The sequence below is a fragment of the Cimex lectularius genome, unplaced genomic scaffold (genome assembly GCF_000648675.2).
Source record: "Cimex lectularius strain Harlan isolate CLEC.00 unplaced genomic scaffold, Clec_2.1 scaffold150, whole genome shotgun sequence".
In the NCBI taxonomy this organism is placed as follows: Eukaryota; Metazoa; Arthropoda; class Insecta; order Hemiptera; family Cimicidae; genus Cimex; species Cimex lectularius.
In genome coordinates, this window is record NW_019392717.1 from 1,179,365 (window position 1) to 1,204,417 (window position 25,053).

Here is a 25,053-nt window from a genome sequence, read left to right on the forward strand (position 1 = left end):
ACGAGCAAAATTTCAATTTTAATCAACTGGGAATAAGCAAAGCTACTAAGTAGTTGTTATTGGGCAAAAAACACTTGCTTCATAATTCCATTAGGAATCGACAATAAATATTACAATAAATTTCCTACAGTGTAATTCGTTATGCTTTTCATTATACCTTCAAGATTTTAATTTTTAAACAATTTTGAATTGGTCAAAATACATTCTGAAGTTTACATTCTTGTGAAAAGTAGAACGCCTTTGACACAAATATTTTTTCGCTACGTTGAGGGCCGGTCTGACGGAAAATCCGTTTTTTTAATTATTTTTATTTTCACCATCAACCGCATATATAATATTAATATCACTGTGTAATTAAAGTAATATTTTCTAATTTGAGATATCACAGTTTATTTTCTCCTTTCGTGTCAAGGAGAATTCATACTGCTTTTAAACGCTTACATATTAGAAAAATTTAATTAAAAATATGCAACTTTCAACTTTAGACGGGAATGAAAAGTGCGGAGTTCTATAATTCAAATAAAGCGAGTAAATTATACACGCATTAATTCGAGTTCGCTTAATGCAAGAATATTTGCATCTTTATGACTGAAACGTCTTAAACGGTTGACCGATTTTCACGATTTGTCACAAAATTGTGCTTCTTCATTTCACACATAGCTGCCTCTTTTCCCCTCACATTTATTAGACGTGTTAAATTCTAAATAGCTAATTTTCAGCTAATATTAAAAAAAAAGTTGAGATTTTGTACGTTCTATTACTGATTGTCGAAACTTTGCCCAATTAAGTCTGTTTTGTTTTTTAACAAACATACAACAATAATTAAATTTTCTTTTATTACTCTGTTCTAGGAGCTTTACACTCAATAAAAACGACCAGAGATTTTCTATTATTCCTTGTGCTATTTATGATCTCATCCTCGACTCATCTAAGTATTTTTCTTTAATGAGAACTGTGGCGTATATGTTTGTGTCTGAATTTTTTTAAAACATAAATAGGAGAATTTTCTGTTTCTAATTAAAAGAATTGATTTTGAAGAGTTAAGTATGTCGTTTTAAAGTAACATTAAGCAAAGTATCTAAGATAAATTCTCAATGGTAATTTGAAGTGAAAAATTCTGTAAGTTGGTTTTAAAAAAATATAGATTTTTAGAAAATAGAATAGAGTAGAGAGAAATAATTTTAAAAAATTGCGTAATGTTTGTTCAATAACAAGACAATGACCGTCCTTCAGTATTACACACTTTTTTTCTGTAATTTTTCCACTAGTTATTGTTAATAAAAATAATTCAATTTAAACATTATTATCCATGTCTTCAAAAAAATGTATTTCGGTACATTATAATTTTAAAAAATCTTCAATGTAAATTTATTTTTTCAGGCTGCAGAGAGCGGTAATATTGAAGATTTCAATAGGCTTTTTACAGCCGAGCCGTCTCGCCTTAGTTTCAGAGACAGCAAGGGCAGAACCGCAGCACATCAGGCTGCTGCACGAAATAAATTAAATATACTTCAATTTATTGCCAACCATGGAGGAGGTAAGTATATATCCTTGGATAAAACAAAGACAAATTTAAAAAAAAATCACAAAGTTATACATGTTTATAATTAATTGTTCATTCTAGACTTGAATATTATTGACCATCAAGGCAATACTCCGTTGCACATAGCAGTTCTGCATGATGCATATGAAGCAATAGACTTTTTATTACAAGTGTAAGTAAATTTAAAATTTTTACTGCATGCATTCTCAACGGACCGTTTCAGTAATTTAAAAAAAAAACTACCAAAGGTTTTAATATTATTAGTCGTGAAAGTAGGTAGAAGATAAATGTGTATTAAATTTTTATGCGTACTAGTTTAACTAATAAGTAAAAATAAGGATTTAACATCTATAATATCAGATTTTAAAGCCAATATAATAACGAGAGTTCTCATTTTATCAGATTGTACATCAGTTATTATATAATAACGCCAGCGAGTTTCTGCTTCGACGCGCACTAACTTGAGAAGTTTACAAGAGCACACTAATAATTCGCCAATCACTTCCGAGAATGCTATAATTAATCTGCTAAAAGTTTGTACTTTGTATTGAGATTATAGTGAAAATTCCCATCTATTATTGTAGAATAATTTCTTGTTTTTTCAGATTTCACAGAAATTGTGTTTAAATCTATTTTTAAATAATTAACCTATTTCAACTAATAATTAATTTTATTTTGATTGATGTGATGATTTTTGTAAGTAATTTGTATAGTTATTTTGACGTCTAGGATAATTAACAACTTCTTGTTGACTAAGTCTGTTTTGTTCGGAAAAACTCAGCGATTTTTTTTGTAATTTATAAATTTGTAGTTACATTTGTGTGTTTGATCTAATTTTGCGAAATTTCTTCGAGCATTTCATGAGGTGCTAAACGTGTAGATTAGTTGTGTCTGATCATTTTGGTCATAAGCCAAACCACTTAACATTTGAAGATTCAGGCTGACCGAAACGACAATTTTTACAATTAAAAAAAAATCGAAAACACACCAAGGGATGAGTCTTTGCAGCCACTTCATACAACATAAAAGCTTCAGGATGAAACACTTGACATTTCGAGAAAGCTTCTTTTTTTAAATGAGGCGACGCGAAGAATGTGCAAAATTGAGTTTACCAACCGTGAGCCTTTTGTAAAGTGTATGGTGTGAAGTTATAAAACACGCGATGCTTTATGCTTTTTAAACTTTTCTTTTTGAAATCGCCGATGTTTTTTTGCGTTATTTGTACCGTTCTCTTTCCCTCTCACTCTCTCTCTCCCTCCCTCTCTATCTCTTCCTCGCTTTCGCTTTTTTTGCTCTTACTTTCTCTCTCTTTCTTCCTCTCACTCTCTGTTTTCACTTTTGGTGTAAGAGAGGTCCTAGAGACCAAACCTTGAGTGATTGTCACATAAAGCAATAATCTCTCTCTCTCTCACTCACTCACTCACTCACTCTCACTCTTTCTGTCTCTCACTTACTTCCTTCCCTTCTCCCCCTCCCTCATTCTCACTCTCTCTTGCTCTCTCTCCCTTTCTCTTTTTTCAATCTGAATACTTATCTATCTACCTCTTTCTTTTTCTGAAACAAACTGTCGCAATCTCTCCCACCTTTCTCTATCTATATCTACTTATCTATCTATCAGACTGTATGTCCGTCACCCTCTCTCTCACTGTGTCTCTCTTTCTCTCCTCTCTCACTCTCCCTCTCTTACGTTCCTGATTTCGAAACATGCGGTATAAATCAAAGGGGTGTTGTTTGTTGGTAAATCAATCTGATCAGCACATATTTGGGTATAATGATGCGTTGTGAACAGGTAGTCTTTGGCAGAGCAAGACTTAAACATAGAAGGAAAGTCATTGGTAAGGTAATATTATACTTCAGATTTTCAAATACGCTGTATATAATTAAACCAATTATCGAGAAAATGTAACTTGTCAAGAATCCAAGTTTAATTTTGAACCAACGACATAACATGGTTAAATTTTCCCGTTTGATTTTGCATGCCAGTCAGGATGATTATGCAACAAGACTTTGAATTCAGGAAAATACTATTTCTATGTTTATATAATTAAATCCATTTTATTTAGTGGTCTTATTGACCAAATTACTTCTTTCAATTAATTAATCTTTTTATGTAAGTTCTTGGTTAAAATGAAAAAAGACAAAGGCCGTGGGTGAATCCCGCTCGTGATATTAACTTTTTTATTTCAACCAAGACCTTACATGAAATTATTGGTGGATATTATTTATGAAAGTTAAGTAATATTAGCGTATATTTAAAAAATCAATATGAATATTTTATTACAATCTGGAATTTCTCTTTAAAATATGTAATTTGAGGATACGATACAAGAAGATAGAGAGCTAGTAATAAACCCATCATCTTCTATGAATACCTCTAGTTTAAGTGGTGACACTCCTGGACTACACTCAGGTTTATTACTCAGCGTACCGTCTTCATGCGGAGACGTTTTCGGGTGGGTCATAGGCTTTGAAGGTGGTAGATGGATGTAGTAATAGAAGTAATATATTTATTGACAAATTACATAGGTACTACATAAATTTATAATTTAGGGAAAAATAGCAGGACTCTGGACATCCTAAAGCAATCATCCGAAAATTTGAATACTTTAGGAATATATTGTAGAAACCTCGGATTCACTTAGTGGGGAAAAAGTGTATAAAAAACCACTAATCATCTAAGTTGACTCATATTTGGCAATTTAACCCATTTCACGGTAATTTAGTAAGTGTTGTCTAATAATAAATAATAATAATAGATGTTAACTACGGTCCAAAACATCTAAAAACAACAAAACCATCAATTATAAAACATAAGCAACAATATTTATTTAGAAATCGTGAGATGCGGTCTGGTGTGATGTAGGTTTCAGAAAAACATTTTCTTTATCGTGCCAACGTTTCGATCTTTATTGAGATCATCTTCAGGACTCAAAGTGTTTGTCTTCTGTTAATTGTGCCATTTTTGGCTCAAACACTTTGACCAAAAATGGCACAATTACACAGGAGACAAACACTTTGAGCCCTGAAGATGATCTCAATAAAGATCGAAACGTTAGCACCATAAAGAAAATGTTTTTCTGAAACCTACATCACACCAGACCGCATCTCACGATTTCTAAATAAATATCGATTAACGGTCACTAATCACCACACATAATCAACAATAAAAAATAAACAGGAAAAAACAAAAAGTAAATAAATAAGTTTAAATAAATATGCCATAGCTCTATATCAATAAGGAGTCAGATATTTTTCATAAGTGGAAGTTACTTGCTTTGTCGTTGTCTCTACATAATATTATGCTTTATTCTCCTATGTTTCCACGAAATTGTTTCCTACCTGTCTGCAGATTTCATTTTGGATCATAGAGTGATGTGCAAAAAATTGTTTCGTGCTCAGGACTATGAAGTCGCGAATCCATTTTATGCCAGTTTCCGTATGGATTTGAGCAATTGTGTATCCCGGAGATGACGTGGCAAGTCTTTGGAATTTGTTTTGGATGATTTGTAGTTTTTTGATATTTGTGACACAAGTGTAGCTCCATGTAGGCCGGGCGTACAACAACACGGGTCTGGCAACGGCTCTAAAAATTAGAATTTTGTTTCCCATGCTGAGAAGCGATTCTATAGATAAAAGCTGAAATAATGTCTTAATGGCACATCGTCCCTTAACGACTAGCCCTTGGATGTGCTTACCAATATTAAGTTTCCTGTCTAGTGTCAGTCCCAGATAAACAACTTTGTCTATCCAATTTAGTATTCTAATAAGATAAGTATATGATAGATGAATGGAGATTTCTTCCGATGATGAACTTCACAGGCAGACTTAATCTTTGACTCAGATGTCTGATTTCATTGTATCTAACCGTCCAACTATCTGACTCTCTCACTCTAATTTTTACAAAAAATTTTCATTCATTAGTACTTCATTAGATGAAAGTTTTGTATTATTATTTGGAGATCGTGAGATGCGGTCAGGTGTGACGTAGGTTTTAGAAAAACATTTTCTTTATCGTGCCAACGTTTCGACCTTTATTGAGATCTTCTTCAGCGCTCAAAGTGTTTGTTTTCTGTATAGATGTTTCAAATATGAAATGCCCATGTCTTTAATATCGTTATATTCATTTTGCCAGCAGAACATACTGAATTAATAAGACTAAATATTGCTATAATAGTCTCTTAATTTATTTTATTACATGTGACGTTAAAAATATTGTAAAGTGTAATAATTTTATATAAATACTTTGTGATTGTTTTAGAGGAGTTGATGCTAATATTTTGAACGATAAGAAGCAGACCGTGATTCATCTTTCGACGGAACTGAATAAAGTCAAAGTGCTCGAAGTGATAAAAACCTACAGGGACAGGATATTAGTGAACATTGGAGGAGAGCATGGAAGAACAGCACTGCATCTGGCCGCGATACACGATCACGATGAATGCGCGAGGATACTGGTATGCCGTTGCTTTAGGTTGTCCTGTTTAATAAATAAAATTGTGTACGTTTTAGATAAAGGAATTCGGCGCGTGCCCAAGAAAGCCGTGCAATAACGGTTACTACCCGATCCACGAAGCTGCGAAAAATGCCTCTTCAAAAACCATGGAGATATTCTTGCAATGGGGTGAATCTATCGGTTGTACAAGAGAGGAAATGATTTCGTTTTACGACTCAGAAGGGAACGTGCCACTCCACTCGGCGGTGCACAGTGGAGACTTTAAGGTAAACATGTTATTGTCTATTTACTTATTTTTTTTAAGGGGGTTCGCTACTGTAGTGGTCATATCAACACCCCAGAGAGCCGGTGTTTAAAAAAAAGCCAATTTGAACGTGAGACGTTTACATCACAGTGATAAGAACCACCTTAAGCAAAATAACCTTAAATATGTCTACAGATTGACATATTTAAGTTTTTACAGGCGATCTCTAATTTCCTTGAAGACCGACTCAGTCCCAACATTGCCAACACTTTTACAAGGTTACAGGCAATATTGGGACTGACTCGATCTTCAAGGAAATTTGAGATCGCCTGCCAAAAGTTATGATGCTTTTACATCTGATCTTAAAATCCTACTTAACGCTTTCAAGTCATCAACGGCTCCTGTTTATAAGCTGGTTATCGCAAAGAAGCAATGGTACCTCAAGGGAGTATTTTAAAGCCTTTACTTTTACACAGTACGCAGGCATTCTTACCCTTTCTCAAACTATCCCTACTACCTGTGCAATTGTTTCATTTCATTTGTTCTCATAAAGATTCCGCCATCTTAACCGAAACCTGCCAAACACTGCTTCAGGCATAAACAGAAAAAGTTGCCAAATTATTTATTTATATGAAGTCTTTTTTATTTATTTAATATTTTTGTACATTTTAATATTATATGTGTAATTATTTTTTAAAATAATGGTTCTGAGCTTCTCTACAATCATTTCTTACATGAATTTTATGTTTGTATATATTCTACTTGATAATTATTGTAAACATTGTAATGTTCTAGGACAATAAAGTTTAGTAATATTAAAAAATGGTTCTAAATACGATGAAATTTGGAAAACTATATAGATAGCTAGATCAAAAATTGTTGAATTATTAACTATAGTCTCGTGGTGGTGATGAAGGTTCCCTGGAAATCTCGACGTAGGAAATGAATTTGTCTTATCTTAGATCATCCTTTAATATAATAACAATCAAAACTTTTTCAAAAATTTTCTGATAGAATATTTACAAGAAGTGTCGGTTTAACGAAACCAATTGTTTCTAGGCTGTCGAACTCTGCCTTAAATCTGGTGCCAAAATATCAACACAACAACACGACCTTTCTACACCGGTCCACCTGGCTTGTGCACAAGGGGCGCTTGACATTGTGAGGCTGATGTTCGCTCTTCAGCCAGACGAAAAACAAACATGCCTCGTCTCTTACGACGTTCAAAAGATGACGCCCGTGCATTGCGCGGCTATGTTCGACCGTTCTGAGATCGTCCATTATCTTATCAACGAGGTTAGTGTTCAACAAAATTATCCGAATATATTCCAACTTACAGATTTGATTTTTTACAGGGAGCGGACATAAATGCACTCGACAAAGAGAAAAGATCGCCACTTCTTCTCGCCGGTTCGAGAGGAGGCTGGAGGACGGTTTTAACATTGATACGACTCAAGGCGAACATCCAGCTCAAAGACTCCAACGACAGAAATGTCCTTCATCTCGTTGTCATGAATGGAGGAAGGTTGGATGAATTTGCCGAAGAGGTTATGAAGGTAAAAACGTTTCTTTTGAAAAAAAAATAAAAAATAAAAAATCACTTTATGTATATCAATGCTGATTGTCATTGCAGGCACAGTCGCCGCAAAAATTGCAAGAGCTGTTGAACGAAAAAGACAACACTGGCTGTTCTCCTCTTCACTATGCGAGCAGAGAAGGACATATAAGAAGTCTAGAAAATCTTTTAAAATTAGGTGCTGTCATAAATGTAAAGAATAACAACAACGAAAGTCCTTTACATTTTGCTGCTAGGTAAGAATTTCATCCCCAATAAACACCATACATATTATCATACTTGCTATGTATGAAGACTGGCAGACTTGGCAACTGAGTTACAAAACAAGTTTTCCTCAGTTGATCTTGTTAATATTAAAAGGTTTTTTGATCACAATTTAAAAATGGCGGTGCCAGTGAAAAATCTTTGACGATATTACCTTAAAAAAGTTTTTATCTAACTTATTCAATACGTGAGATACGAGAAGTAGAGTGATTATGGCACAGACCCTATTACAAACCGAAGACTTCATGTTCTGCTGTTTCTTTTCCTTCCTCAATTTCTGCTCCAGAACAAGCGACCAGTATTGGTCTATTGTGCAATGCTGATCATTTTCTGGATTCATAAATAAAGTTTAAGGCTTTTGTCATCATAGGCCGTGAAACCAACAAAAGACATGTTACGCTGTTTCTTCTTCTTCCTTTCAATATCTGCACAATAAGGTGCAAGGTTGTTTCTGCTGCTCCGAGTCACTATATATACAGGGTGAGTCATTTTTTGACGCACCATTGGAAAATCAATGTGGGTGCGTTTAAATTTGTTTCGAGGCTTATTTCCTTTGATTAATACGGTAATAAAAGAAAGTGAGTCAACTTTCGGCGCACCATAGGAAAATCAACATTGTTGCGTTTAAATCTGACTCAAGGCCTATTTCGTTTGATTTTAACATTAAAAAAAGGAAGTGAGTCAATTTTCGGTGCACCATAAGAAAATCAACATTGGTGCGTCTAATTATGACTCGGCACATTTTATTTTGTTAGTCTCGTACCAAAAAATAGGCTAGTCACTTTTCGACGCACCATTCGTTACAAATTATTTTTAGTAGGTTGGAAGGAAAATAAACAAAACCAATATTATTAAAACATAATTCAAACACAATGTAAAAATTAAAAAAAAATTCTTTATTTTTCGTTTGCTAACAAAGGAGATTGTTAGATTTATTTAATTTTTTTACTTTACCATAAAAAAGGAGATTGTTACATTTATTTAATTTTTTTTACTTTACCAGGAAAAAATACTCTTAAACCTTAATCAAATTAATTTGTGAAGAATTATTTTTAAATTTTTACATTGTGTTTCATAATATTGGTTTGTTTATTTTCCTTCCAACGTACTAAAACTAATTTGTAACGAATGGTGCGTCGAAAAGTGACTCGCTTTTTGGTACGAGACTAACAAAATAAAATGTGCCGAGTCATAATTAGACGCACCAACGTTATTTTCCTATGGTGCACCGAAAATTGACTCACTTTCTTTTAATACCGTATTAATCAAAGGGAATAAGCCACGAATCAGATTTAAACGCACCCACGTTGATTTTCCAATGGCGCGTCAAAAAATGACTCACCCTGTATATGCCTCCGGAGTCTACAATGTCCAGTCAGCGTTCGACCTCTTTATGACCTTGTGCACCGCGATCACTATTGGTCTATTGTACAATCTCAATTATTGTCTAGTATTATTCATACATTCACTAATTTCGTGGTCCGCATGACCAATTAATACATTACAATTAATTAAGGTTTTTAGTTGCGATAAAAAAGTCAATGGCACGAGCGGGATTCGAACCCACGATCTTCGGCTTGATACGCCGCTGCTCTACCACTTGAGCTATCGTGACCTCGAACCACTCGGACACCAACCTCCCATCTCAATCAAATTCAAGAGGTGCGATCTCAAGTGGTAGAGCAGCGGCGCATCAAGCCGAAGATCGTGGGTTCGAATCCCGCTCGTGCCATTGACTTTTTTATCTCAACTAAAAACATTAATTAATTGTAATTATTCATACAGTTTAAGGCTTTTATCAGCATAGGCAATCAAACCAACAAAGGACATGTTCCGCTGTTTCTTCTGGCCTGGTGCACCGCGATCGATATTGGACTATTGTGCATCTCCATAATATTTTAGATTTATTCGTTAACCTTATGGATATTTAAACCTTTTTAAATTCTAAGCCCAAGAGAAGATGGTTGTTTCATGTTGTCCACGTTCTGTTTTTTCATCGCCATCTGTTGTATTCTTGGTATAATAGAAATAGGAAAAATAAGAAGTGGAGAGCTATTATAAAGTTTAAGGCTTTTACTAGCAAAGGCCATCAAACAGACAAAGGACATGTTACGCTGTTTCTTCTTCTTCCTGGCCATATCCGCACAAATTGGTTCTGCTGCTCCGAGTCCTTACACATGCCTCCGGATTCTGCAGTGTTGTCAGCGACTCGACCTCTTTATGACCTGGTGCACCGCGACAGATATTGGTCTTTTGTGCAATCTTCATAATTTTAGATTTACTCGTTAACCTTAAAATGTTTAAGCCTTTTTAAGCTTTAAGCCCAAGATCAGATTGTTGGTTTCATCTTTTCCACGACGCTAGTTTGTTGTACTGATCTAATAACAATGGGGAAAATAAGAAGGATATACGTCGATACGGACAGAAGTTACAACACGAACTTCATATTTTATTTCCCTCTCTTCCCTATTATTTCCCTAGTTCCCTTTGTCTTTACAAAATGGTGGGCAATCCCAGAGTTGCCCATGAAATTGGCATTGATAAATAATGCTTAAATTAGGTGTCTGCCTTACTGTTTGAATCATAAACATTCTTTTGTTTTAAAGTTTTCTGCGTATAATTTATTATATTTTTTAAATGAATTTTATTTTTAATTTAGATATGGAAGATACAATACTGTCAGGCAGTTGCTACAGTCGGAGAAAGGGTCGTTTATCATTAATGAAACTGACGGTGAAGGGCTCACACCTTTACACATTGCATCGCAACAAGGTAAAAAAACATAAATTAAAAAAATAAAAGAATCGTTTAATAGTGGCACAAAATTGTTAAAATCTCTTACAGATTTTTAGAAAAAAAATTACATTTTAGTAGCACAAAACTCTAATCAATAAAATCTCATCATCGTCGAAAGAATACAAGAAAAGGTTTTGCTACGAGCCGTTTTCTTCCATTCATGAACAGAACTAAAACGATCAAAGTAGAATAGCCATATAAACTGAGATATGTCCAAACCCCGCCTCATTTACTCGATAAAATGTTACGTTCGGAAAAGAAACATTTTCTCCAAAATCTAGGGTAAACGCAAATACAAGAATAAATACAATTTATGTTCTTTAGTGACCGGCGGTTCAATAATTTGTTGAAGTAAGGAGGAGCGGTCAGGAATGAAGTATTTTAGAAAAGGGCATGCTTAATTTTTTTTTGCCGACGCTTCCACTTTTATTCAGGTCATCTTCAGGGTGAATTACAAAACACGTTGATTGGAAAAAATACAATACAAATGTAAATTTAAATTTTGAACTAAGTATTTCATACACACATTAAGTCTAGTGCTAGTCTTGTGTCATGTTTGTTTCGTGTGAAATCGTTATGAAACGTGAATTTGTATTCTTCTGTTTGTGATTCGGGGTTACAGATCTAATCCAGAAAATCCCCTTTCACGCCTATTATCAAAGAAAATTTCCTAGATTTACCGCGTTTCCACCCTGTCACAACCATAAAAAAAGCGGAATACAAATTCACATTTCACAAGGATTTCACATGAAGCAAACATGACACCACAAGAATAGCACTACACTTTTTATTTATATTAAATATTTAGTTCAAAATTTGTATTATTTACATCTGTATTCTATAATTTTTTTCCAATCAACAAATGTTTTCCTATTTATTCATGCCCTGAAGATGACCCGAATAAAGGTCGAAACATCGGTAAAAAATGAAAAAGGTATTTTTTTAAATATTTCATTCCTGAACACTTCTCACTTCTTCAACAAATTAATAAATAAAATAATAAACTGTTCTTAATGTTCCATTAAGAATGAAAAAATACCAGTTTCACACAGTATTAGATTGTTTAACAAGTTTGTATGATGTTGTTTTAAACACATTTACAGACAATGTTCATGCGTTTATGAACGAAAAAGGACTTTCACGTTCAGATATGTAAGAATGAGAAATCATATTAAATACGACTCAAAAGTCACTACGCATCTGTTTTTCAGCTAAACCCTCAAAACAGACCTAAAACGTCTAACATAAACGAACAAAAAATCTTATGGGAGGAAATTTTACCTTCATAGAGAATCGTATGGGAAAAATTGTATATGCTGATTACAACACGCAACTGAATTGCACGAGAAACACATTAAACTTTGAGTTAATCTTGTAATGCAATATGAATTCATGTTCCATACTATTTCTTATACCATAAAGAAACAAAGCTACCGACTCTTCTTTTTTAAGTAAAATTAAATCAATGTCAAACATCAAGATTAAATCTTATACAATATGAGACATAATTATCTTATTTAAACAAAAATACATACATCATAACAAATAATTTAGTATATTAATAATTGTGCGGTTCAATTAGCTTAAATTTAATTATTTGCATGAAATAGTTTCTCTTTCTTCGGAAAAATTTAAGAATGAAAATACCCGCTTCTTAGCATTCCCTTATCCTCATTGATTGGGCAATAAATGTTCCACCATCACCACACTCACATAACCTTCACGCTAGTAAATACATTTCCGTATGAATACAATATAACAAACACCACTGTTTCCTCCAAAAATCCAAATATGAGATTCAAATTACCGCACTCAAGCAATTCCCATGTCGAGTGGCATTCCTACACGCTCTCTATATGGGGCCAAAAAGCGTACCTTCAATTATTTCTCTGAAGTAATGCTATGTGCAAGATCCAGTAACCAGCATCCACAGACGAAGATCTAGACTTTAAAATATCTTTCATTTATGAAACTTTCATAGTCATGCGGAGATGCGGTCTGGTGTGTAGGTTTCAGAAAAACATTTTCTTTATCGTGCCAACGTTTCGATCTTTATTGAGATCATCTTCAGGGCTCAAAATGTTTGTCTTCTGTCTAATTGTGCCATTCTTGCATGTCGTGTTGAGAGTTTAAATGTTTATTAAACATATTATCAATGAGCTTTGGTTCAGTATAGATGTCATTACTTAACAAATTTAGAGATAATTTTGAACATCTTTTGTAAGGTAAAAACGATGTTCTCATATTCAACGAGTTTTTATTGGTTTAAACATACATTTAAAAATGATTTATCATTTAATTAAGTATATTTATAGTTTTTTCAAACTGTTACAAGCAGTAAGTTGATTTCAAATAAATAATAATCCATGATATTTAGTGGTCTATTGACCAAATTACTTCTTTCAAATAATTAATCTTTTTATGTAACGTTTTGGTTGAATTGAAAAATTTAGTGCCACGAGTGGGATTCGAACCTACGACCTTCTGCTAAATACGCCGCTGCTCTACCACTTGAGCTATATACCACATATTTAGCCGAAGGTCGTGGGTTCGAATCCCACTCGTGGCACTAACTTTTTCAATTCAACCAAAACATTACATAAAAACGGCACTCTCAACACGACACGCAAGAATGGCTCACTTACGCAGAAAACAAACACTTTGAGCTCTGAAGATGATCTCAATGAAGATCGAAACGTTGGCACAATAAAGAAAATGTGAAAAAATGAAACCTACATCACATCAGACCGCATCTCACGATTTCCGAATAATCATTTACGTAAAAAGATTAATTAATTGAAAGGATTAATAATAATGGTTTTTTTTAGGTCACACAAGAGTGGTTTCTCTTTTGCTGAACAGAGGGGCGTTACTTCATAGGGATCACAATGGTCGAAATCCTCTTCACTTAGCCGCTATGAGCGGATATACGCAAACAATGGAACTTCTACATTCTGTTCATTCCCACCTTCTCGATCAAGTCGACAAAGACGGCGTAAGAACTCGGAAAAATAACGTACACGCAACAGTCCATAATTTTTTTTCTTTTTCCTTGTAGAATACAGCCTTACATTTGGCTACGATGGAAAATAAGCCCAACTCCATAGCCCTCCTTCTGTCCATGAATTGTAAACTGCTTTATAACAACATCGACTTGAGCGCGATCGACTATGCGATTTATTATAAATTTCCTGAAGCTGCGCTGGCCATGGTGACGCACGATTTAAGGTAAAGTCCTGAACCAACATAAACTATACGCAATTAATATATAATTTTTGTTTAAAGAGGTCCAGAAGTTATGGCTCTACGTTCAGACAAACACCCTTGTGTCACATTAGCACTGATAGCATCAATGCCGAGAGTATTTGAATCAGTTCAAGACAAATGCATAACGAAAGCAAACTGCAAAAAAGATTCAAAGTCTTTCTATGTAAGTAGACTTTTTAAAGTGCAATCCTCATGTCGGCTGGCATACCTACACGCTCCCTATATGGGGCCAAAAAGCGTGATTTTGAAAATTTAAAAAATCAATATTTCAATTACTTGAGTCTTAACTATTAAAGTATACATATTTACTAGCACAGTTAGTTACTAGCAAGCAATATATCAAGATGCTCGACTATAGATAAAGAGCAAAAATAATAAAAAATTGTCCAAAATTGCAATTCCTTCTTCCTCTTTGTTAACTATTAAATAGACGACTAATGAATTTTAGAGGTTAAAGGATCCATTAAAGAACTTTCTCTTTGGGAAGTTGTTTATAATATATTGAACCTATGAAAGATAAAAAGTTGTTGGGTAAAAGAAAAATGTAGTGGTTGGAGTAGTTCTTGTTCTATAGTTTATGTATAATCAGAACCTAGATTCTGATAATACAAGTTTTTAATAAATTAATTAATAAAATTAATAAAAGTAATTTTTTTAACTGCAGTCTACCAATAACAACAAAAATATTAAACAAGCTAATGCTTACTGACATGAGATTCTTCTGTAACCCACTTTCTTTAAGCGTTGATTGTACATACACAGAAAATTTAATTAGTAACTAAACATAATTCTTCTGCACAGTCATCTTTTAAACAAACGCAATATGGTCATAGACCATTATGATTATGACAGTTTTGAAATGTTAACCTTCTAATTTATCCAAAATCTGTTTTAATAAGGCATGTTTCATATAGTTAATTGTTTGCTAAGATATGATAAAAGGTAATAGACGAATAGAGAAAGAGAGAGAGAGAGAGAGAGAGAGAGAGAGAGAGAGAGAGAGCGAGAGAGAGAGAGCGAGAGAGAAAGTGAGAGAGAGCAAGAGAGAAAAGGAAAGTGAGAGAGTGAGAAAGAAAGAGAGAGAGAGAAAGTGAGAGAGAGAGCAAGAGAGAAAGAGAAAGTGAGAGAGAGCAAGAGAGAAAGAGAGAGAGAAAGAGAAAGTGAGAGAGAGAGAAAGTGAGAGAGAGCAAGAGAGAAAGAGAAAGTGAGAGAGAGCAAGAGAGAAAGAGAGAGAGAGAAAGAAAGAAAGAGAGAGAGAGAGAGAGCGAGAGAGAAATTGGGAGAGAGCAAGAGAGAAAGGGAAAGTGAGAGAGTGAGAAAGAAAGAAAGAGAGAGAGAAAGTGAGAGAGAGAGCAAGAGAGAAAGAGAGAGAGAAAGAGAAAGTGAGAGAGAGAGAGAAAGTGAGAGAGAGCAAGAGAGAAAGAGAAAGTGAGAGAGAGAGAGCAAGAGAGAAAGAGAGAGAGAGAAAGAAAGAAAGAGAGAGAGAGAGAGCGAGAGAGAAAGTGAGAGAGAGCAAGAGAGAAAGGGAAAGTGAGAGAGTGAGAAAGAAAGAGAGAGAGAGAAAGTGAGAGAGAGCAAGAGAGAAAGAGAAAGCGAGAGAGAGAGAGAGCAAGAGAGAAAGTGAGAGAGAGAAAGAAAGAAAGAGAGAGAGAGAGAGAGCGAGAGAGAAAGTGAGAGAGAGCAAGAGAGAAAGGGAAAGTGAGAGAGTGAGAAAGAAAGAGAGAGAGAGAAAGTGAGAGAGAGAGCAAGAGAGAAAGAGAGAGAGAGAAAGAGAAAGTGAGAGAGAGAGAAAGTGAGAGAGAGCAAGAGAGAAAGAGAAAGTGAGAGAGAGCAAGAGAGAAAGTGAGAGAGAGCAAGAGAGAAAGAGAGAGAGTGAGAAAGAAAGAAAGAGAGAGAGCGAGCGAAAGAGAAAGTGAGAGAGAGCAAGAGAGAAAGGGAAAGTGAGAGAGAGTGAGAAAGAAAGAAAGAGAGAGAGAGAAAGTGAGAGAGTGAGAAAGGGAGAGAGAGCAAGAGAGAAAGGGAAAGTGAGAGAGAGCAAGAGAGAAAGAGAGAGAGTGAGAAAGAATGAAAGAGAGAGAGAGAGAGAGAGAGAGAGATAGAGAGAGAGAGAGAGAATTATATTATTACATGTATAATACCGATTAATAGTTTTGAATACAATAGTTTTAACGAATAAACGAGATAATATAAATAGCAATAATAAGTTTTAAAAAAAATCAAACTCAATTTGAAATACAAAAGGTTTTCCAGACTTTAAAGTTTTTAATTATTCAGAAAAATACACTGAGGCAAAAAGCGGGCACTTTTAATATTTTTAATTATCTATAAGACAATCCTTTATTGGTTATCCTACACCAATATTTGGAAGGGGCGACGCTGGCCGCAACGGTTTAGGCGTTGACACGGCGCTCATCACTGTAAAGTAAAGGTCCTGGGTTCGAATCCAGCGGCCCTGCTTGTCATAACTTCAAAATAAAGAATGTGTATTAACTACAAGCTACATATTTTGCCACAGGATTTAAGCCCACTTTTGGAAATAGCTCCCCTGGCTTTTTATATCTGGTTACTTACAAGTACTTCACTTAGTTTTTTCTCCAACATAAAATCCGGCGCACTCTGCCAAGTTTTAAAATTTGGCTAGGAATTCCTCGAGGTAACTTATGTCCTGGGGTATTGGTCAGCCGTCTGGAATCAGGTATCGTTTTTTGCAGACTGAACTTTACAAAGTTCAAATTTCGATTTTCTTCTCAAAATATGGAAGGCTTGTCTCTACCGAGTGAATTACGTTTACGAATTACGTTACTAATTCCGTCACCTTTCCCTAAACCGAGCCTCAAAGTTTAAATGTAGTCTCCACACCTGTTTTGTTTTTGTAATCGTCAAAATTCCTTAAAGACACATACGAATTTGGTTTATTTATATGTTCACAATTTTTGAGGAGGGGAGGTCAAAAAAGGATTCCAATTCTTTTTTCCACTGCCACCTAGATACAATTTTTTAAATTTTTTTACGAGGGTTCGCAACAGCAGAGGTCATATAAACCCTCAGGGTGCCGGTGTTTTCGAAAAAAGCCCATTTGTAAGTATGTCTGGTTCGAATGTAGGGCTGCTGGATTCGAACCCGGGACCTTTACCTTACAGTGATGAGCGCCTTGTCAACGCCCAAACCGTGGCGGCCACCGACGCCCCTAGATACAAATAGGCTTTTTTTCAAAAACACCGGCACCCCGAGGGTTTATATGACCTCTGCTGTTGCGAACCCTCGTAAAAAAAATTTAACTTAATTAGAGGTAAATAAACACAGATAAAATATCCCACTTGTGTTTACAATTGGATTTTGTAAATAAATCTTTGAATAGTCAATCTCTTCTTTGTTGGTTTTTATATAAAGCTTCTTTACAACGTTACAAGGTTTGATTTTTTTTAAGTTTCAAGTATGTTTGAGGGGTGATTTTAAGTGATGCAGATTGTATGTGGCCAGGGTGCTTAACATTCCCAGAACTACTGTCCGAATTCAGAAGCTCAAGATACTGGAGAATGCTCAAGGAGGCAGGGATCAGGTCGCCATCGCGACACATCTCGGAGTGATGATTGTTTTATTGTTTTGAATGTTCTCCCTAATAGATATTCTATCGCTGTTGAGATCAAGCAGCGACTTCAACAAGTTAGACATGTCAATGTCAGTTTACGCGCTGTAAGGCAGAAGCTGGTTTACGTGTGAGAAGGCCTCGTCCATAACTTCTCACAAGGCACAGAACAGTTAGATTTCACGAAAAATCTGATGAATTGGCCTGAGCAAAGCTGGACTGTTTCTGGATGAGGGAAGGTTTTCTTTGAGGTGTATTGACGGCCGAGAGAGGGTTTGGGGAAGAAGAGGAGAGCGATAAATCCCCGCAACATTTTCACTCGGAGAAGCTATGGAGGTGGTGGAGTTTTTGGTTTGAGCAGGTGTTAGGTCGCACAAACTTGATCTTCTTCGATAGCTCTCTTATTTTGAAGATGTATTATCAGAAGAAGTGGTTCCTTATTACCACTAATTGACGACGGTTTTTTTTATGAATGACAATTCAAGGCCCCACACAGCTAGGATCGTTCGTGACTGCTGACTACTTGGAACGAGCTTCAGTTCAATGTTTGGAGTGGCCAGCATGTAGTCCGGACTTAAGCCCTTCGGGATGAGTTGTCAGGGAAAAAGTCGACCAGCCATGCTAGAAAATTTGCAGGAAAGGAGCTGTTGGAAGATTCTACAAATATTCGACAGCACTATTTTCAAAACTTCGCAATTGATGCCACGACGAATGCAATCGGTGTTCATCACAAGAGGAGGAAATACTCCGTACTGAATTGATTCTCTAGCGACATTTTTGGTAAAATTGTTTTACTCAGTTTATTTTTTTTATTTAGCCATATCTTTTTTTTTAAACCAGTAAACAACAAAAAATAAAAGTTATAACGATTGCAAAGGGTGCCACTTTTTTGCCTCTCAATGTAGATAGTTAGATAAAGGTGTTTATTAAACGTTTTACAAAAAAGTAACAAAAATACGACTAAACACCTTAAGGCATGGTCAGAATCCGTCAGCCAGTTCAGAAAAATAAAAATGGCATTCACTAAATCCACAAAACACAGCAGGATCTCCGGTCTCGGATAGTCGAACTTCGCTGGAGGCTATCATGCCCTTGAGTTACCATTAGCTGCAGCTCAAGCCTTCGTGCGTGCGTGCGTGAGCGAGTGTGTGTGTGTGTGTGTGTGTGTGTGTGTGTGTGAGAGAGAGAGAGAGAGAAAGAGAGAGAGAGAGAGAGAGAGAGAGAGAGAGAGAGCATTGTTAATTTTATCTCCTTCTCATCAAAATGTATCTATAAATGTAAGAAAATAAAAGTATAATGGGCCTATACATAATAATATAAAACAATATTAAAACATAAAGAAATTATGATGTACCATTGTATAAATTTCATTTGCTTTGCAATCTTAATAAATTCGCTTCATCATCTTTAAAAACCAAACAAGGGTTGATTGGTTGAATGTAAAACGTGCACTCTTTTTATGCAGATCAAGTACAGTTTCACTTGTCTTCAATGTGCAATTATCAACTCTCCTATGGACAGCAAGAGTGGCGATTCTTACTCCCAGTCCAACCCAATCCCTCTTCCAGCTTTGAATGTAAGTGAAAAACTCGACGTTTTTGTATCTTTTTTTTCGCATGTCTTCAAATTTTCTTTTGCACAGCTTGCTTAACCGTCAATGAGAACACAGAGTTGGTAGACTGTAATTGTTTGTTGACGTGACGTTTGCATGAATTGTTACTGTCTTTAGATCAAGTATTCTTTTGAAAATTATCAATTTTCGGCGAAAGCTGTGAGAGATAAAAGGACCCTTATTGGAAACCCAAAGTGGAAGCCTAGCCCTCTTCAGGTAATAAACGTGAGTATTGCCTTTAACAGTCCTCAACTCACTAACAAGGTAGTTAACACAATGAAAGTGGGATCACGGATTTCAATTAAACTTTCCTTGGTGAAACTAGACCGAAAAATGCTAGACTACTTCTTACCAATTTGAGCCTACAAAAAAACTATTTTAAGTAATTTAAATTTACTTCTGGCTTCGTTGTGCATATAAAAAAAGCAAAAATAAGTAATGTAATTCTTTTCATATAGAAGGGCTTAACGCCCAACTACTCGTTGGCTATCGTGGTCAAATACTTTACAACAGAACAATAATATTTCTCCCTATTATTCACAATTTAAAAAAACGTGGGTTATGTTGGGATTTGAGCTCAGTACCGCAAACATGGCAATACGAGTCGGACGACTGCGGTCTACTACATTATTTAGCATATACATATTTCAAGTTACTTCGATAAAAGATTGTTTTTTTTTTGTTTGTTTTTTAAGTGTGAAAAATGCCGATTAACTATTTCTTGCAAAAAGAAATTTATTAGTTTTAACTAAATATTGTTTAACTTACTTTGCAAAAACAAAAAATATCAATAATTGGGCGAGTAAATTCAAGCAGCATATTGAAATATATAGCTTTTTTCTATCAAATTATACGTCAAATTATTAAAAAAAGGTTATTTTGAACTAAAAAATTGTTAATTTTTTGGTTTGGGTTTGACTCTCTTTACCATGTATAGACACAAAGCCAAACCAAAGAATTATTCCTTGATTACACACCATCGCAAATCGGGAAAAATGGTTAATTTCAAACTAAACATTTTTACATCATACTAACCATTTTTAATTCCACATTAACCATTTTAAATGCAAATTAACCGTTTTATAATTCTAATTAACTCTTGTCAAGTTGAAATTAACCTACTTTAACTCAAAATTAACTTATGAGTTGGTATGAAATGAAAGCACTTAAAGTAAAATGTCAACAAAAACCTAACCGTGAAAAAAAGGGCGAAGTTCCAGACCCCCTCCAAAGAAATTGGCCTAGCAATTTAATGATATCTACACTGTGGCCAAGTTCGTTCTTTTTTTATTAAATCACCTGAGAGACCTCAAAAGAAAAGATAAAAATTCCAGAATCCTCCCCAAAAAAGTCATCCTATCAAAGTAGTGGGTATAATTGTGGCCAACTTCACTTCACTCCTACATTTATGAGCAACAAAGTTCTTTTATTTTTTTTGGTTAACTCATTGCCAATTTCTGAATGGGGAGAAAAACAAAGGGACAACGTTTGCTCAGGAGAGGTGAGTGAAGGGAAGGTAGAGAACTCATAAGATAAGAAAAACGTTCCAGACTTAGGGTTGCTCTTTGAGATACACATGCAATGTCCTAAGCGACCTCAGCTTAATTTATGTTTCAAATCAAAGAAGCCAATCTTGAGTGGAACCTGAGATATGGTGATGAAAAGAAAACCCAGGTGAATTGGTTCGTGGCTTGCTGGAACTTGCCCTGCACTCAGATTCCTGCGTTTAAAAAATATACACACATTTAGCCTTCGTATGTGAGTGCTCCCAAACTCAAAAGTAGCTGGTTGACTGTCTTGAAATTTTGGCACAACGCGCGTGTTTTCGAAATTGGAAAAAAACTCCAATGCCAAGTACCAATGAGTAGCTGGTTTTTGGTACTGCACAATTTGGAATGTCGAAAAACGCGAATTAACTATTACCCTAATAAATACTTTAAGAAAATAATTTTAAATTAGTGATTTATTTGTATGTCAAATATAATTTAGGTACATTTTTAAAATAGGATGGAAATCAAAACCTATTATATTATTTAAGCAATTTTGTCCATTTTTAATTTTACATTTTTTTATTGGACATTTCTCAAGTCAATGTAGTAGTGTAACACTGTTGGATTTAAATTAAAATTGAAATTGTGTTTTGGTCGATATAGGCAATTGTTTTTTTACTGTCGTTCGAATTTCTCTTATATATTTAATATAGCAAGCATTACAATTTTGTTGGTAAGCCCCGCTCTTTGCCAAATTGTCTACCTTGTCCTAAGTTTTGAGAGTTTCTAAGTGAACTTCGAAAAGCTGTTCTCAAACCTTGTTTAAGAATTTTACCTATTTTTTGTGATAGTTTCCCAATTTATGGCAAGCAGCGAAAACCTAAAGGTTTTTTTTAGTGCGATGGCTGAGTCCAGTTGTTCCTTATTTTAAAGTAATTTTTTATATTATTTTTACTAGTAACCTATCGACAAATATTTCTTGATGTCCATTGTTTTTAGCCAAGGTTTTATTTTTTTTTAAATATTAGCAGGTGTTAACCGGACTCTCAACATACGGTCTATGAGACAAATGACAAATCCAGCAGCTTTTTGGGTCCGTGGGTGAATCTACTGGTATCATGGTGTCTGTTTGGTGTGTTTTCTACGTATGCCTATTTCAATTAGGTTATTTATTATGGACTAAAAAGTATAAACAACCTTCTTTATTATTTTCAATGTAAAATTTATACTAAGGTGAAAAGAATTAATTGGAGGAATTCTTTTAGAACTTCCAGTGTTCCCGATCATACATAAAATATCGTCTACATATCGTTTCCAAAACAAGGACAGATTTAAGTTATATGTTATTTCATTTTAAATGAAGGTTTTTAGTCGAGATGAAAAATAGCAAAAGGAGGGAAAACTCATAAGGTGGGGTTGAGATGGGGAGTTGATGTCCGAGTGGATAGAGGTCACGATAGCTCAGGTGGTAGAGCAGCGGCGTATCTAGCCGAAGGTCCTGGGTTCGAATCCCTCTCGTGCCATTAACCCTTTTTTTCATCTCGACTAAAAACCTTAATTAATTGTAAAGTATTAATTGGTCAAGCGGACCACGAAATTAGTGAATCTTAAATGAATCTGTTCAAAGTTATCCGCGAATATTTCGGCATAAAGTGGGGATTATGGAAACCACATTGGTAAACCTTTCATTTCATAAAATTTATTGTTAAATTTACAATAATTAGATAGTAGGCATATATTTAAGAGGTCTATTATATCTTATTTTTATTGGTTTATAGAATTTAACGTGTTTGGGGTCGGTTTCTGGTCAGGTAGAGAAAGAAGTCGACTGTGAAAACTTGCCTAGTTTTCGGCCTTTATAAGGCCATCATCAGGGCAGCATCCTATTAACATTTGCAGAATCAGGAAAAAAAAAAAAAAAACCGACGACATCGTCTACGAGCTCTCGAAGTACATCAGGTGGTTAAGTTGGACTCAGACAAGTTTAGTGATGGTTAGGGATTTTTTTGAAGGATAGTGGTCTCCCCAAAAATATAGGTCCAGTCTAATAAAGAAACATTATTCATAAATAATAATTCATATAGTATCCTTTAAATACATGCACAATAAAGGCAGAAAACCATGTTTTAGAACAAATTTTCTTTAATTAGCTCAAAAAAAAAATTCTTGTCTCCTATGGTCCATAAGTAATAACTTTCAGAAACACGTCTACTTTTCGATCTAGTGTCAACCAAAAAAATGTTTCGGTGATCTAATTTTTTTTAACCTGCACTTTTACTATATTTTTAAATGTTTTAATTACATTTTAAGTATAATTATTATAGTAATATGCAATGTTATCTTCTTACAGAAACAAATTTTGTTATTGTAGCAAATCAGCAATGTATTTTCTTTTTGTTAATGGCAATACAAAATTCTTTACAGCCATGTTTTTATATAAACACTTAAATATTTAACAATATATTCTTAATCAAATAAAAAAACTGTACTATGCAAAAGACATCAATCACTGTCTAAACTATTTTTACCACTAAAATCGAAAGTATTTAAAACTAAATATTAAAAGTGTTTGTATTTTTTAGTCGACAAAAGCCCTGAAAAATGCAAATGCGTTTATAAAAATTCCCTCAATTGTAAAATTAATTTATTTGTTTGTTATTTTAAGGCGATGGTGCAGCATGGAAGAGTGGAACTGCTTGCACATCCACTTAGTCAAAAATATTTGCAGATGAAATGGAATTCATACGGAAAATACTTTCATCTTGCTTACTTACTAATTTACTTAGTGTTTTTAATGTTTGTCACTTTGTTTTCATCGCAACTAATGGAAAAGATAGAACTCAAAACCATCCCCGTACCCAACGCTGACAACACTACTGTCGTAAGCGTTTTCTCGGTGTTTTATATCAAAAAGAGTTTTTTTAATTTAAAACGCTTTTTCAGATAAATTATTCACAGTTTTCTACGTTTAACTCGCACAATGCAACAACAGCAGGATATTTAAGTGCATCGATGATCCTTATATACATATTCTTCAGTACTTTGAGAGAATTAGTTCAACTATTTCAACAACGTTGGCAGTACATGTTAGATCCTACAAATCTAGTTTCTTGGGTCCTTTACATCACCGCACTACTAATGGTGCTACCATTGTTCACCGGAGTTAACGATGACATGCAAGTTTCTTATGCATCTATCACTGTATTTCTTAGTTGGTTCACTTTGCTGCTAAATCTTCAAAGGTAAGCTTAACTTCCAGATAAAAAAAATGCCGACAAAAACTAAATTTTTTAAAATTTATTTTCAAGGTTTGACCTAGTTGGAATTTATGTTGTTATGTTTTTGGAGATTCTACAGACACTGATAAAAGTGCTAGTTGTGTTTTCTATATTAATAATAGCATTTGGTTTGTCGTTTTACATACTACTTTCTAAGGTAAATAATCAAACTATTTCCTTTTTTTATGTTTAATATGGTTAAAACCCATATGTTGTTTATTTTAGGGGGACCATCTTTCATTTTCATTTATTAGTATGTCCCTAATGAGAACATTTTCAATGATGCTTGGAGAGATTGACTTCCTTGGGACTTACGTCCATCCCCTACTTCGCAACGAAGAAGGCCCGACTCTACCATCTCCGTTTACAGCGTTTTTTATTTTGGGACTATTCATGGTTCTGATGCCGATTTTACTAATGAACCTCCTCATTGGTTTGGCAGTTGGAGATATCGAAAGTGTAAGGAGAAATGCACAACTAAAAAGATTAGCTATGCAGGTAACTTGTAAATTTTTTTAATATAATCTAAAGATGTATAAGTACTACAGACGTTTGGCATGCTATATACATCTCAGACCCATGATGGCTCTTGGTTTTGATCTCATTTCATTTTACGTCTTTAAATATTTCCCCAAGAAAGCAATATTATCTATCACCTCTTCATATAGATATGAAAACCTCTTAAATTCAATTCTCATCACAACTTGAGAGTTGCGTTCCTGCTTCCTGGAAACATTCCACTGTATGGTACACAAACAATAACAACCAGAACATCTCCCCACCAAGGTCATTTCAAAGACTAGGCTGTTTGATGATGACGGGAGCATTTTCCACTACACCCACCCTAGCACTTGAGATTATAACCAACACTACACCTCTACACATAGAGGTTAAGGTTAGAGCACTAACCAGCTGCTATAGATTAATTAGTGAAGGCAGTTGGA

General features: G+C 34.6%; 1 protein-coding gene across 1 annotated transcript in view; it reads left to right on the top strand.

Annotated features, from left to right (window-relative positions):
* Positions 1–25,053, top strand: part of LOC106665909 (transient receptor potential cation channel subfamily A member 1) — a 93,314-nt gene that overhangs the window by 60,178 nt on the left and 8,083 nt on the right. Inside the window, 16 exon segments of the mRNA XM_024226573.1 lie at positions 1,381–1,537; positions 1,625–1,715; positions 5,802–5,997; positions 6,053–6,262; positions 7,300–7,536; positions 7,596–7,796; positions 7,874–8,052; positions 10,740–10,852; positions 13,705–13,871; positions 13,935–14,104; positions 14,162–14,306; positions 19,195–19,305; positions 23,497–23,769; positions 23,772–24,073; positions 24,140–24,266; positions 24,335–24,607. Of these exon segments, the coding sequence (XP_024082341.1) occupies positions 1,381–1,537; positions 1,625–1,715; positions 5,802–5,997; positions 6,053–6,262; positions 7,300–7,536; positions 7,596–7,796; positions 7,874–8,052; positions 10,740–10,852; positions 13,705–13,871; positions 13,935–14,104; positions 14,162–14,306; positions 19,195–19,305; positions 23,497–23,769; positions 23,772–24,073; positions 24,140–24,266; positions 24,335–24,607 (2,952 nt within the window).